This window comes from Triturus cristatus, chromosome 9 (assembly GCF_964204655.1).
Source record: "Triturus cristatus chromosome 9, aTriCri1.1, whole genome shotgun sequence".
NCBI lineage: Eukaryota > Metazoa > Chordata > Amphibia > Caudata > Salamandridae > Triturus > Triturus cristatus.
The window spans coordinates 1,022,184,324-1,022,198,864 of record NC_140592.1 but is presented as its reverse complement, the minus strand read 5'-3'; the positions used below and the strand labels follow the sequence as shown (position 1 = coordinate 1,022,198,864).

General features: G+C 44.1%; 1 protein-coding gene across 1 annotated transcript in view; it reads right to left on the bottom strand.

The window, feature by feature from the left end:
- NEK9 (NIMA related kinase 9) overlaps positions 1–14,541 on the bottom strand; it is a 276,348-nt gene that overhangs the window by 13,248 nt on the left and 248,559 nt on the right. Inside the window, exon 19 of the mRNA XM_085626728.1 lies at positions 12,823–13,025. Within this exon, the coding sequence (XP_085482854.1) occupies positions 12,823–13,025 (203 nt within the window). The remainder of the gene's footprint in view (positions 1–12,822; positions 13,026–14,541) is intronic.

Sequence of the window (14,541 nt, the reverse complement as noted above, 5' to 3'; positions counted from 1 at the left end):
AGAGTACTTCCAAAACATACATATATACATACATATAACCTGCAGCCTATTAGAGTTCCAATAGGCTAATGTGCCAAAATTACATGGATTTCTCATCGAATTAAAATAATTCCACATACAAATACTGTAATAGAGAACATACACTCCAATAGTGTTCAAAGACAGCCCTCTATTTTCAGAGAAAGAAACGGGTAATCGCAGGCAATTAGCCCATAGACTGCATAGATAAAGAAAACATCACAGTATTATAACAAACTGACAACTTACCTTTAAGGCTTCCAAGAACCTGGACATCGTGCCTTTAAGACCTCCAGGAGACCTCTGCTCCCATCATGCACCACAGGTGACAGTTAGGTCAGTTCTTTTTTACGGTGTACTAACTCGTAGTAACCAAGACACAAGGTGCAAACAACACGCTATTATACTGTCAATACTCGTCCGGGGAGGCAGGAGGGTTGCTTAGGACTTTGATGAGGATACCCCTGGAAGAGAACTAGGATTACAGGTAAGTAACTTATCCTTCTCTCCCAGGGGATACTCCTAAATAGTCATAAGCACTGAATAGAGTAGTAAGCCCATACCCACTTCCTCGCGGACGAGCAACAGTAAATATAGCACCTTAACATTGAATCATCCAATCAAGTGTCTAATTGAGGCTTGCCCAAACTGAGCATCCGCCTATGTGTCAGAGTCCAAACAGTAATGGCGAGTGAAAGTATGAACTGATCGCCATGTGACTGCTTTACAAATTTCTGCTATAGGTACATTCCTAAGGAGAGCCGTGGTTAAGGCTTTTCCCCTGGTAGAATGAGCCTTAGGTTTGCCCGAGAGAGCTTTGTTGGCTAGTTAGTAGGACAAAGATATGCATGACACTATCCACTTAGAGATAGATCTTTTGGAAGCTGCAGAACCAGTATTTATGGAACCATAGTTTATAAAAAGGCGGTCTGATTTTCTAAAGGCCTTCGTCTTGTCTAAATAGAATTTCAGAACCCTCTTGAGGTCTAGTGAATGAAGGGACCTCTCTGGAGGATTTGAGGGATTGGGAAAGAATGTGGGCAGAGTGATGGCCTGATTAATATGGGAATCCAAGGCCACTTTAGGTAGGAAACTCAGATGGGTTCTTAAAACCACTCTGTTTGCATGAAAAACAATATAGGGCTGTATACAACACAAGGCCTGGATCTCACTAACCCTGCGAGCAGAGGTGATGGCCACTGAAAAAGCAGCCTTCCATGACAGATGCTGCAGAGAAGCTCTGTGGATAGGCTCAAAAGGAGCACCCATCAATTTAGCAAGAACTCTGTTGAGCTCCCAAGGTGGAGATTGAGATCTGATCGGTGGGTAAACCTTTCTTATCCCCTCTAGAAAATCTTTAACCACAGGAATTTGGAAAAAGGAAACCTGTGTAGGGGACTTTCTGTATGCAGTGATAGCTGCTAGATGAACTTTTATAGAGGAAAACTGAAGGCCAGATTTGGTCAAATGCAGCAAATACGGTGAGATCACCTGCTCTTGACCCCGAACAGGATCATGACCATTGTCCATACACCACAAGTAAAATCGTTTCCACTTGAAAGTGTACGAATTTCTGGTGGAAGGTCTTTTAGCTTCTTTGAGTATGTTCATACATTCCGAAGGTAAATCTAAGTGTCCATATTGAAGGACTTCAGGAGCCATGCCGTCAATCATAGGGATGAGAGATTGGGGTGAAACACCTTCCCTTCGTTCTTGGACAACAAGTCTGGACAGCATGGTAACCTCTTGTGTGGAACCTCGGATAGCTGAAGAAGGTCCGGGTACCACCACTGACGAGGTCATTCTGGGGCTATCAGTATCATTCTGGTGTTGGTCCTGTAGAATTTGTTGATCACTGCTGGAATCAACAGGATTGGTGGAAAGGCGTATAGTAATATTCTGAGACCATTTTATCAAAAGGGCATTCCCCCGTAAACCTAGTTGGTGAGCATTTTGCGTTTGCAGAGTCTGCAAACAGAAAGATGTCTGGCACCACCATTGATGAAAAAAGTCGTGTGACCCCTTGTTGAGCACCCACTCTTGAGCTTCGATGAAGTCCCGACTTAGGGTGTCTGCTTGGACGCTAAGAGTTCCTGGAAAATGAAATGCCACAATGGTTACATTTCTTGCAAAAAGCCATTTCCAGATGGTCAGACTCCAGAGAGAGAGGTCTCGACCTGGTACCCCCCCTGGTTTGTTCAGATAATACATTGTTGTGGTGTTGTCCGTTTGAATCAATAGGGAGCGAGACTGGAGAGAAGGGAACAGTGATTTGAGAGCTAGGTGTACGGCTCTCCGCTCTAGAAGGTTTATGTGATACCGTTGTTCTGCCTCTGACCAAAGCCCTTGCACTTGGACAGGACAGATATGAGCCCCCCAGCCTTGGAGGGAAGCATTAGTGCTGACTGTGAGTAGGAGGGTCCTGGTGTAAGGTAACTCCCTTCAGTAGATGGGATCGCTACATCCAGCATCTGATGGAATCCTTGGTCGATTGGGGTGAGAGAAACACGGTCCTCCCAGCTGCCCGATATCTGCATCCACTGGTTCTTCAAAGATTGCTGCAGAGGACGCATGTTTAACATGGCGTTTGGTACTATGAAAATGCATGATGCCATTGATCCCAGCAGCGAGGACACCTGTCTGACTGTGGGATGCTCAGAAAGAAGAAGATTGTTACATTTCTCTCGGATTGAGGATAACCTCTCCTCCGAAGGACACACACTTGCCTTTGAGGTATCCAGTGAGGCACCCAGGTAGGGGGGGGGATCTTCTGGGTCGGGTTGAAAAATCGACTTTTTTGTAGTTGACTTGTAGGCCCAGTTTGCTCAGTTGTTGAAGGCAGTATGAGAGAGGACTCTGAAGCAGAGTGGGTGATGAGCTCTTCAGGAGCCATTCGTCCAGGTAAGGATATATGAATATCAGTCGTTTGCGAAAAAATGCTGCCACCACTGCCATGCATTTTGAAAACGTTTGGGGGGCGATTTGAGCCCAAACAGGAGAACCTTGATTTGGAAATGCTGGAGAGCCACTTGAAATAGAAGAAATTTCCAATGTTTCTTGGACAGCGGAACATGAATGTTGGCGTCTTGCAGGTCAAATAGAGCACATTCAGTCCCCTTGGTGAAGTTGAGGAAAGATTTGGTGCAGCGCTAACATCCGAATTTTTCTTTGTGGATGAATTTGTTTAAAAATCTCAGGTCGAGTATTGGTCTGTATTCTCTGGTAGGGCCTCTTTTCTGTAGCAGAAAATAACGACAATATATTCCTTGTCTTCGTTATGGAATCAGGACTGTTTCTATGGCATCTTTCTGCGGAAGACTGTTCACATCCACTTGCAACAAGTGGTGATTTTGGAGAAATTTCTCGCAGAAGTACTGATGGAGGTGAGGATTTGAATCTGAGCAAATAGCCATTCTGCACAATATTCAGCACCCATTTGTCCTTTGTTATTTTCTTCCACTCTTCCAGATGAAACATAATATGGCGTGGTTAACAGGCGTGGAGGAAGCCATAGCTCATTGCTTTGCTGGTTGCTTCGTTGTAGAAGATGGCTGTCTTGCAGCTCCCCTTCCTCTACCAGGTCTTCTCTGGTGGTAGTGAGACCTGGGTTGATTTTAATGCTGAGTGCACCAGTGAGGGGTTTGCACACTCTGCTGGAAGGAGCGCCGGTCGTAGGGACTTAACGTCCGTCAAAATTCCTTTTGCTTTTCCAATCTGGCGGCTTTTAGAGTGTCCAACTCTGTTTTCATTTTGGACATCTCATCGTCCGCATGCGATCCAAATATAGAGGAATCAATGAAAGGGAGATTCACAATTCTTTGCTGTGCATCTGGTTTCAGATCCGTTAGATGCAGCCAGGCTGAGTGTCTAGAGACGATGCCATGGGAGTAGCCGTGAAAGAGATCGCCCCCATCAAGTTCCTACCGAATTCATAATAGCCCTAGCTACTTTATGCTTAAAAAATAATTTTTTTAATTTCAAAGAAAATTTGTACTTGCAAGTATCGGGAGTCGCAATGGGCTGCAGTTTTTCACCTGAAATAGCTAACCTAGTTATGGCTGAATTCGAAAAAAGATGGATATATAGTGACACCAACCCATTTTTAACCAATATTGGGTTTTGGTGTCGCTATATAGATGATATTTTTATGATTTGGGATGGAGATGATACATGTCTACAAGACTTTCACAACTGGCTAAACTCAAGAACAGCTGAATTTAACTTCACTAAAAGTGCTGACCATGACAAAATAAACTTTCTGGATGTCTTTATCCAACAGGAAAATGAAGTACTGGGGGTTTGTCTATACACTAAACCGACAGACCGTAACACTCTTTTACATTTTACAAGTAGCCACCCACGTACTTTAAAGGAAAATTTGCCGTACGGACAATTTCTCCGTGTAAGAAGAAATTGTACAAACAAAAAAGACTTTTTCACTAATGCAGAGATATTAAAAGACAAATTAATAACTCGAGGATACCCGAAAAAATTAGTGAAAGGTGCACTCAAAAGAGCGTGGTACACCCCGAGGGAAGTCTTATTAGTTCCAAAAGCAAAGGATAAAATCACTCCATTGACATGTGTGTTGACTTTTGATCCAAAAGCTAATAAAGTCAAAAAAATTGTCCAAAATAACTGGAAAATAATTGAGCCTTTGGGAATTTCGAAACCTTTGTTTGCTTTTAAAAAAGGTAAAAATATCCGACAACAACTCGTGAGGGCTACAAGACAGACAGAAATACCAAGAAAAGATCTGCGGAACCTCCTGCAATTACCACCGGTAGTTGGTCACTTCCGATGCCAAAACTGTGTGGCATGTAATCTAACAGAAGACTCCAAACAGTTGGAGATTAATGGCCTTACGCACTACCAAAAAACATTTTCCAATTGCAATTCAAAAAATGCAATTTATTGCATAAAGTGTCCTTGTAATAAATATTACATAGGCCAGACAACACAGCATGTAAAGAAACGTATATTGCAACACAAATCAAGAATTAAATGTAAAGTTCAGGGGGCCCCATTGGTGCAGCATTTTCAGAACCATCTGCATTCAGAAAATGACTTAAAATGGTCAGTAATGTGTTTAGTCGGTAATTTCGAAAAAACTGAGTTACAAACAAAACTTAACAGATTAGAGGCCAGACTAATAGCGAAATATCATACCACAACGCTAGGCCTTAATGATAAAGATGAGATCTGGGCTCTTATACAATAATGGAGCGTAAAAAGGGTTCACATGTTCTTCAGACGATGTTGCTTGCAATAGTCGGTTCGTACTTATCTACACTAATGTATTGTGGATAGCTAGAATGTAAGGAGTGGCGGTAATATACTGGGATATAAGGTAACTTCTCTACATTTTTTTGCACTTTATTTTCAATCTTGTTTAAGCAGGTATTTAATGAGTAAAAGAAAAGAAGAGCATATAACGCTAGTTTAGGGCATTTAATATTATTCAATTATCCCCACTCTGAATTGAATCCATTAGGACCTGATTAGGACTTTCCATGATGGCGGCAATAACATATATGTGCATTTTGGTGAATTTGGGTATTTATTCGTTTCCGTATGTATAAACTTACTGTTCTCCGTTTCAGTTGAATAGTAGTCCTTTTACTAGGTCTATGGTTGGCAATGTCGTTGTCTACCATCAACATAGAGAGAGTGGTCCTTTTATTATGTTTACGGCAATATTTGCCGGGTTTAAATAGACTTCCGCATCACGTGACATCGGACGCGATCCGTGTAGACTGGAGGGAGAAGGAACGTTAGAAGTGGGTCCTGTGTATAAACTTCGAGGTAAGGAGACGTACGATTCGGCAAAAGTGTAAATATACCTACCGTTACACCAAGGCTAAAGAGAATTGATACTTAGATTTTGTTTTTTTATTGGTTCTATTGACAGAGTTGAGAGCGAGGCGACCTCAAGCAGTGCTAAAACAGTGTATATGCACAAACATATGCAGAATACTTGAACCGTATAACGAGTGGTTTTGGAAGGGTCGAATAATTATACACAAGGTATGTACCACATATCCTTTTCAATAATAGGCAGGTTCTATTATCTAATTTCCCCTAATGGGTGTAACCTACGGTGTCAATTACTTTGGGTTTTCTCGTTTTAAATAACGATACAATCGATGCACTTTGAGATTATACTGACTTTAAGATAAAGGGTAACGGATGTGGGAGTCAGTGACTTGGAAATAGATACATTGATTATAGGTGGAGTGATTTTCCATTGAGATAATTTTTGGTTTTGATTGCTTTTAGCCCGCCAAAATAATTTATAGAAAAAAGAAAGAAAGAAAAGACGATTATTTGTTCCGACCATACCCTAATTGGACAATAGGTAATATGCAGTTGTCAATATAAGGTATTTTAAGTTTATTCAACATATCACATATTAATACACCTAATTGCTTTACATTCACTGTCGGTGATATATTAGATTGGGTTGTAAGGTTGTTATACACTCTGGGTGTGTTATTTGAAGTTCTACGTTTTGTTGTATGAGCCGCCACTTCAGTTTTGAACTGTTGTAATATAACTGTAATATAGTGTCTTTTAATATTATTCCTGTGTTTCTGTGTATATAATCTAAATAGAGATAAGATGGATATTAATAGGGACAATTAATTTGTTCTTACAGGTTGTAAATTATTGGTTCGGATGCCCTAGTCCTGATGAGGCCAAAAGAGTTATTTGGCTGAAACGCGTCGACATTTATTTTGAAGACACTCACTGGATTATGATTTATGTTTTGACTTATTTGTGAAAGAGCACTCAAAATAATTAGGAGATTGTAAACGACAAAATCTCGTAGTGCGTCTTTAGTAGTGATCTTCTATATATAGGAATGCTGTTTCAAAAAAAGCCCATAAGCATCCTGGTACATTAAAAAGGGCGTTTGATGATATGTATATGTTCAGTGATTGTGCTATATGTAAGTATTGTAAATATTGTATTTGTTTGTATATATATGTCTAAAAACAAAAGAATTTCAAAAAAAGTGTGGTAGAAAATAAATATCCTCACACTTATAAAAAGTAATTGATACATTTTTGGTTTTCATTGGAATCGCCGTTGACTTGGTCACAAAATTTAATAATACAGGTTTTGTTGGAGAAATAAATATTACTCCAGGGGAGAGATAATTCATCTATCTCTTCGCCTAAACTTATGTGAGAGTATCAGTCCCGAGGCATTATCTTTTTCTATATATCATGGGAGTAGCCGTGGGCAGCCAGATCTGATGCGTCTGCCGCTGCACTAATAACTTGATTTGCCACCAAGCCACCTTCTTGCAGGATTTCTTGAAAATCTTGCTGATCCTCTTTCGGCAGCTTTTCTGTGAACCGGGACAAGGAGTCCCAGAGCGATCCGTCATACCTCCCCAGGAGAGCGGAAGAACTCGCCACTTGTCATTGATGCCGAAGTGTTACACATTCTTTTACCCAGAGAGTCCATGTTTTTACTGTCCTCCGGGGGAACTGAGGAGGAGGAGGAGGTTGTCGCTGAATGTGCCTTTCTGGCTGCCGCCACTATGACGGAGTCTGGAGGGGGATTCCATCGCAGGAAAAGCGGATCTTGATCTGGGGCCTTGTACTTCGCTGGTTCTAGCAGACCTAGGACTAAAGGGAGCAACGGTCTCACCGAGGATCTGTGATGCAGGGTTTCAAAAATGACGTGTTATTACTGTCGGTGCCGACATATAATGTTCAGTTTGCTGGGACCCCGGCATAGAACCTCATTAAAAGTCCCTATATCGTCAATTGGGGACACTCTGGATGGAGGTGTCGCAGACAGAGTTGGAGAATAGTCTCTAATGGAAGACCCGGAGGATATGGACCATGACGGTGACCTTAGTCTCCTCCTTTCTGGTGTGGAAGAAAGAGGAGATCTGACCGCCCGTGTCTTGGATCATGAGTGTCCCGCATGCGGGGACCTAGCCCTTCTCGGAAACCTGCGTGGAGAAGCCCTCGTGGATGAAGTAGGAGGAGGTCCACCAGAGACTGGGGGGGGGGGGGGGGAGGGGGGGAAGGGAGTATGTTCTGGAGAAATCCGAGTCCGGACTTCTGTGTTGAATCTTCGAGTGTCGTATGCTCTTTGCCATCTAGGAGAAAGATTGACATGAGGAGTCTTTCTCTCCCGGAACAGGAGATCTCTCCTGTGTAACTGAATGATGTTCATGCCAGGGGATAATGACCCTTCTTTCGATGTCGAACGAATGGTCCTCGATGTCGACCACAGCCTTTCTGGTACTTCTCCTGAAGTGACCGCAGGATTTTTCTGCCTCGACGTCGTACGATGTCTCGCCGATGACCTGAATGTGCTTTCGACGTCTACCGCTCCTGCGGAGAGACACTTGAGGACTCTTGTCTATGCGAGGATGTCCTCGACATCGGTCTCTTCGACGTCGACTGTCCACGGGACTGTGATGGAGTCCTCGACCGTCTTTGGAATTTCTGTGGCTTCAACGTCGACCTCTTCAATGGCGATCGTCGTGACGGCGGTGGAGTCCTCGACGCTGACCGCCTGTAGGCGGTGTCTTCGTAGTCGAACCTCTCGATGCCGACCTTTGTGAAGGTGGCGTAGATCTAGACACCAACCGATGACTCGACGTATGTTTCGACCTCGTCTTAGGTCTCTCTGGACCAACATACATCGAGCCCGAAGTAGTATGCCTCGACATCTACTTCATTTCGGCAACGGAGGTTCTCGTCGCTTCAACGGCGATCTGTCCCTCGATGTTGTTGCATGCCTTACTTGCTTCTCCAACGTCGATCTCGAAGGCGAACAGTCAGGTATCTGCCTCCTTTTTAATGCTGGAGAAGCAGAACAATGCCATTTTCTGTGTTTTTCTTGAGAGGAGGGCTCTTCGAAGGCAGGATTGCTCTCAAGGCAAGGCCACTTTAAGAATGTCCTTTTCCTCTATCCAGCAAGGCATGAAGTCTATTCTTCGCTCTGTCACACAGATTTCTTCTGGAGAATTGCTGGCAGTAAAAGCATTTCTCTGGGTTGTGTGAAGATGGCAAACACAGGATGCACACAGAGTGTGGGTCTGATTTTGCCATTTTCTTCCCACAGGAAGGAAATTTGTTGAATAAAGCTGGCATTTCTGACAGAAATAGTTGTTAAATTTGTCAGAAAATACCTGAAAACAGTTATCAGCAGTCAGAAATGTTGAATAAAGATGAAATAAACCAGTTTGACTAGAAATAATCAAAAACTGACAAGCTCAAGCTCCAGGATCCTCACAGAAGGAGTCGGACAAAAGAACTGACCTAACTGTCACTTGTGGTGCATGATGGGAGCAGGGGTCTCCTGGAGGTCTTAAAGGCACGGTGTCCAGGTTCTTGGAAGCCTTAAAGGCCAGGTGCCAGTTTGTTATAATACTGTGATGTTTTCTTTATCTACGCAGCCTATGGGCTAATTGCGTGCGATTACCTGTTTCTTTCTCTGAAAATAAAGGGCCGTCTTGGAACACTATTGGAGTGTATGTTCTCTATTACAGTATTTATATGTGGAATGATTTTCATTTGATGAGAAATCCATGTAGGTTTGACACATTAGCCTATTGGAACTCTAATAGGCTGCATGTTATATGTATGTATACGTGTATTTATGTATGTTTTGGAAGTACTCTGTACTTGTTTGTCTAAACATACACATATATATGTATTTGTATATATGCTCTGGCGTCCTGCACGTGGGCGGGGATTATTCAGTGCTTATGACTTTGAGGAGTATACCCATGGAAGAGAACTAGGATTACAGGTAAGTAACTTATCCATCTCAGCGTATCACGTTTGCACTTTGGGGAACAAAATTATTGCAGATCCAGAGCATCTCCCGTAGATAGATGACATGTCAGCCTATGCAAAGGACGATGTCCTGCAAGCAGCCCCAACATCTTGCTGCAGTATGCTCCACTGTCTTCAATCACTCCCCACTATCTTTCTCACTTCCATTCAGTTATCTTACCAACCTCCGCACAGAGCCACCAAACTGAGCCCCACAACAGAATTCTCAACCAGTGGTTCCACAATAGCTGCAGATCTGGATTAGTGATGTTCCAGAAGCTTCTCATGTGGTGCATCTGAGATATTAGCAGGCGGTCCTTTGCCAGGGCACACTCATTGATCTAGGTTTGCTGTAAGCAATCAGAACAACTAAGATGCTGGTCACTGTGCTTGAGAGGATTTTCTACACCTATGTGCAGTATCTATTGCATGCTGACATTTACTCTTCAGGATGCTTCACCCAGAAGAGACCCCACAGGCACTACATTGAGCCACATGCACCAGTCGAGGCTAGAAAAGTGGAGAATTTTTGGCATTTGAATCAATGAATGAATAAGCACTTTTAGAGCGCGTGGCTACCAAAGGCTTCCCAGCTCTAGAGACAAAGCTACCAAACAATCAAACGATCAGAAAGTTCCAGAGAACAGCAGAGTCTTCAGTTGTTTGCGAACAGCGAGAAGATTCGGATAGGATCTGGGAGCAGATTCCAGCCTTTGGCCGAGAGGAGGGAAAAAAGACGTCCCCCACTCTGAGCTCGGTATACTCTGGGAAATATGGCTAGATGTATTTTCTCAGAGCGTAAAGATCTTTTAGGGAGGTACGGGGAGATAATTGATCGGAGGATCGACGGGGCCTTAGCTGAGAGTACCTTATGGGCAATGCATAAAGCCTTAAACTGAATTCTCTCGGCCACTGGGAGCCAATGCAGGGATATAATGTAAGGTTTAGCCGATTCCTGCATGTGAACCTGCATCAGCAGTCGGGCCGCACAGTTTTGAACCGTTTGCAATTTTTTAATGGTTGCGGCTGGAGACCCTAGATAAAGCACATTGGCATAATGAAGCCTCGAGAAAATCAAAGCTTGCACCAAAAGCTTCCTGGCAGCGAATGGCAAAAGTGGAAAAACCTTCCTAATCATTTTTAGAATGCCATAGCAGGTGCTTGCCATCCTGCGTGCCTGTTCTTTAAAGTACAGGCTGTGATCCAGCCACACTCCGAGACTTTTTATTTCAGTTTTGGGGGTAGGCATCAACCCTAAACATTTAGGCCAAACGGTGTTGATGTCCATATTAGTGGTTTTGCCCAAGAGCATCAACTCGGTTTTGGCCGCATTCAGCTTTAGGAAGGAGTCATCCATCCATGCGGAGATCCCCTCCAAGCAGCTGGCCAAGCTGCTCTTAGCATTGTCCAGACTGTTGAGGGACACAATCAGCTGAGTATCATCAGCATAGGTAATGATGTTAACCCCAAAGGGTTTTACCACCTCGGCCAAAGGGCGCAGATAGACATTAAAGAGTGTAGGGCTCAAAGAGGAGCCCTGCGGCACTCCACATCGTAGTGGCATTCTTTCAGAGCTAACATTTCCCTCAAAGACCCGGAAATACCTGTCTGTCAGGAAAGACTCAAGCCATTTAAGTACAATTCCTGACACCCCAGCCTCTCTAAGCCTTGTAATCAGAAGTTGGTGGTTAACAGTGTCGAATGCCGAACTGAGATCGAGCAGTATAATAGCTGCGGACCCGCCACTGTCTAAAATAACCACAGCTAACAAGGCTGTCTCTGTGCCTTATTGGGGTCTAAAGCCAGTTTGGGAGGGGTGTAGACGTTCATTCACCTCCAAAAATGTGGAGAGAACGGAATTCACATATTTTTCACATACCTTTATGATCCCTGGGAGGAGTGAAATCGGACGATAATTAGCAAACACTTCAGGGTCCAGGGAAGGTTTCTTCAATAGGGCTCTAACCATAGCTCGCTTCCATGAGGATGGAACAATTCCTGAGGACAGCGAACTATTAATGAGATCCAAAATAATTGGGGCAACAGAGTCAGAAACACGGTTGAGAGTCATGGGGGATGCAGCATCTCTTGGGGAGCCAGATTTCAACAGCTCCATGTAGGTTTTAAGAGAATTCATATCCATAAGAGGAATGGTCTCAATGAGAGGCTCCAGCAATCGGGGCTCTGGCTCTGCGGGGGTCATTACCAAAGTTGATAGAGGAGGAAAGGTGGAGTAGATGTCATCAATTTTCTTATGAAAAAATTGTGCCAGCTTTGTGCACCGTCCTAAGAGGTCCTCTGATGGCAATGGAGGCGCAGGGGGTTTGAGGAGGGATTTCACAATTTTAAAAATTTCCCGGGGGAGTTTGACGCGGAGATAATCTTTTCTCCATAATACCCAGCTTGGGCATTTTTAATTCCTGCCTTATAGGCTTTAATAGCTTCTCTATATTTAATTTTCTCCGCACTCGAAAAATCCCTTCTCCAACTTCTCTCCAGGCGTTTACATAATTGTTTGTTATCTAAGTTTGGGGGAGTACCACGCTACACAAAGCCGATCTTTTTTCCTAGTCATCCAGCTTTCCGCGATAAGTGTATCTAAGGATGATTCCAGCCATAGATTAACTATGTTGTTAGCCAGTTCAGGGTCATCCCCTAAAACCGGTCTAGTGTTGTCAAGGGCAGATGCCCAAGATTCAACAGAAAGTTTAGACCAGTTTCGGCACCATGTTTTTCCCTTTTCCCCGTGGCTGGCTACCCTCCTGCCAAAATAATCTTAAACTGGGTGTTATATTCTCAGTCTCTAGGAATATTGATGGCGTTTTCTTCACAAAAGAGCTGACGGGCATGCAGAGCTGAGAGAGAGCACACCCGTTGGTCTTCATGTGCCCAGTTTGATCCCTCCCCAATAAAATATTCTCTGACTTCCATAGCACTACAATAACCCTCTCCCACAGACAACATATTTCCATCACTTTGTAAGAATCCTTACCTCACGCAACCAGCTGGGACAAGAGCTTTCACTCATGCTGCTATCCACTCCATTACTGCGCATATTCTCAGTGGAATTAAAACGGCCCATTCCATGGTCAGCTTCCATGGTACCCCGGAAGCCTCCACTTGGATCACTCAACATTTCCTGCTCACTCTCGTCCTCTTCCCCTCCAACACTTCCATCTCTGGAAACCTGAGCAACTAATGGAAAAAAACAGGCAAAAGTGGGCTCAGTTGAAAAAGTAACTTACTGTCTGTAAAGTTATTTCTGTTGGATAGAGTAGAGTAGCTCTCCCAGGTTCCTCATAAGAACTCTTTTGTGGCACTCCGTCTAAACCCAGAAATTTCTTTCAGCAATGTCCAGCCAGTGGTGGCATATGGGACTGCAGACCGGCATCCACGCAGTGCCACAAAACACGTCATGGGTGCCCATTACATAATTTCTGCCCACTTTACCCATTACCTTTCATAGGCTGTGGACACAGAAGTCAAAATCAAAACAAAACTAACACCACAGGAAGCTAGCTGGGAGGGCAGTAGGTAACCAATGCGAGTCGTTGTATCCCTCAGTCAGAACCTCTTCAAAAGAAAGCATCTTCTGATAGGCACTTGATCCCACAGACTTACACACCCACTCACACACCAATACAGCAAAACCACTGACATACCCATTCATACAACCACCCATCACACACACACAACCAATCACACACCCATACAGACTCTCACGCACCCAGTCACACATCCTTACAGCCACCCATATAGTCACCCATATAGTCACTGATGCATCTACTCAGAGAACCACTCACACACCCACTCACATACCTCTACAGCCACTCACAGACCCACACAGCCAATTACACACACACCCACAACACAATTAGACACCCACTCAGCCACTCACATAGCCATTCAGACTTACACAGCTATGTACACACCCATTCAATCACTCACACGCCTGTACAACCACTCACACCGTCAGACCCAGAAACCCACTTGCACTCCCACTCAGACGCCCATACAGTAACTCACTCTCCCAGAGACCCAGACACTGCTCACGTGCCAATTTACACTCTCATACAGCCACTCACACACTCAATTACAGACCCAGAGAAGCTGTTGCACATCCACTCAGAGACCCACACAGGCACTCACACACCTACTTACACACTCACACAACCACTCAGACACCACTCGCACCCAGCCACTTAAAGACCCAAGAAACCACTCACAAACCCTCTGGCACCCATACAGCCACTCACACACCCAGTCATAATCACACTAACATACTCATACCCAGTTACACACCCACGCAACTACTCAAACACCCACTCACATACCCATATAGCCACCTAAAGACCTGCACACTCAAACCCACTCAAACCTACAAACCCACACAGCCACTCACACATGTACTCACACATCCATACAGCCACTCCCATCCATACAGCCATTCACAGACCCACACAGCCACTCACACATGCCCAACTTCCACCACAAAATGTGTTGGGCTTCGATGGAGTAAGGTCCCAGGGGGGCAAAATCTGCCTGGTGAGGCACATGCCCAAATCGCCCTGAAATAGGTTGCCAGCAAAACTACTTAAATACCCATACAGCCACTCACTCACAGACCCACACAGCCACTTACACAACCACTCAAACACCTACACAACCACTCAAACACCTACCCATCGCACACTCACACAGCCACATACAC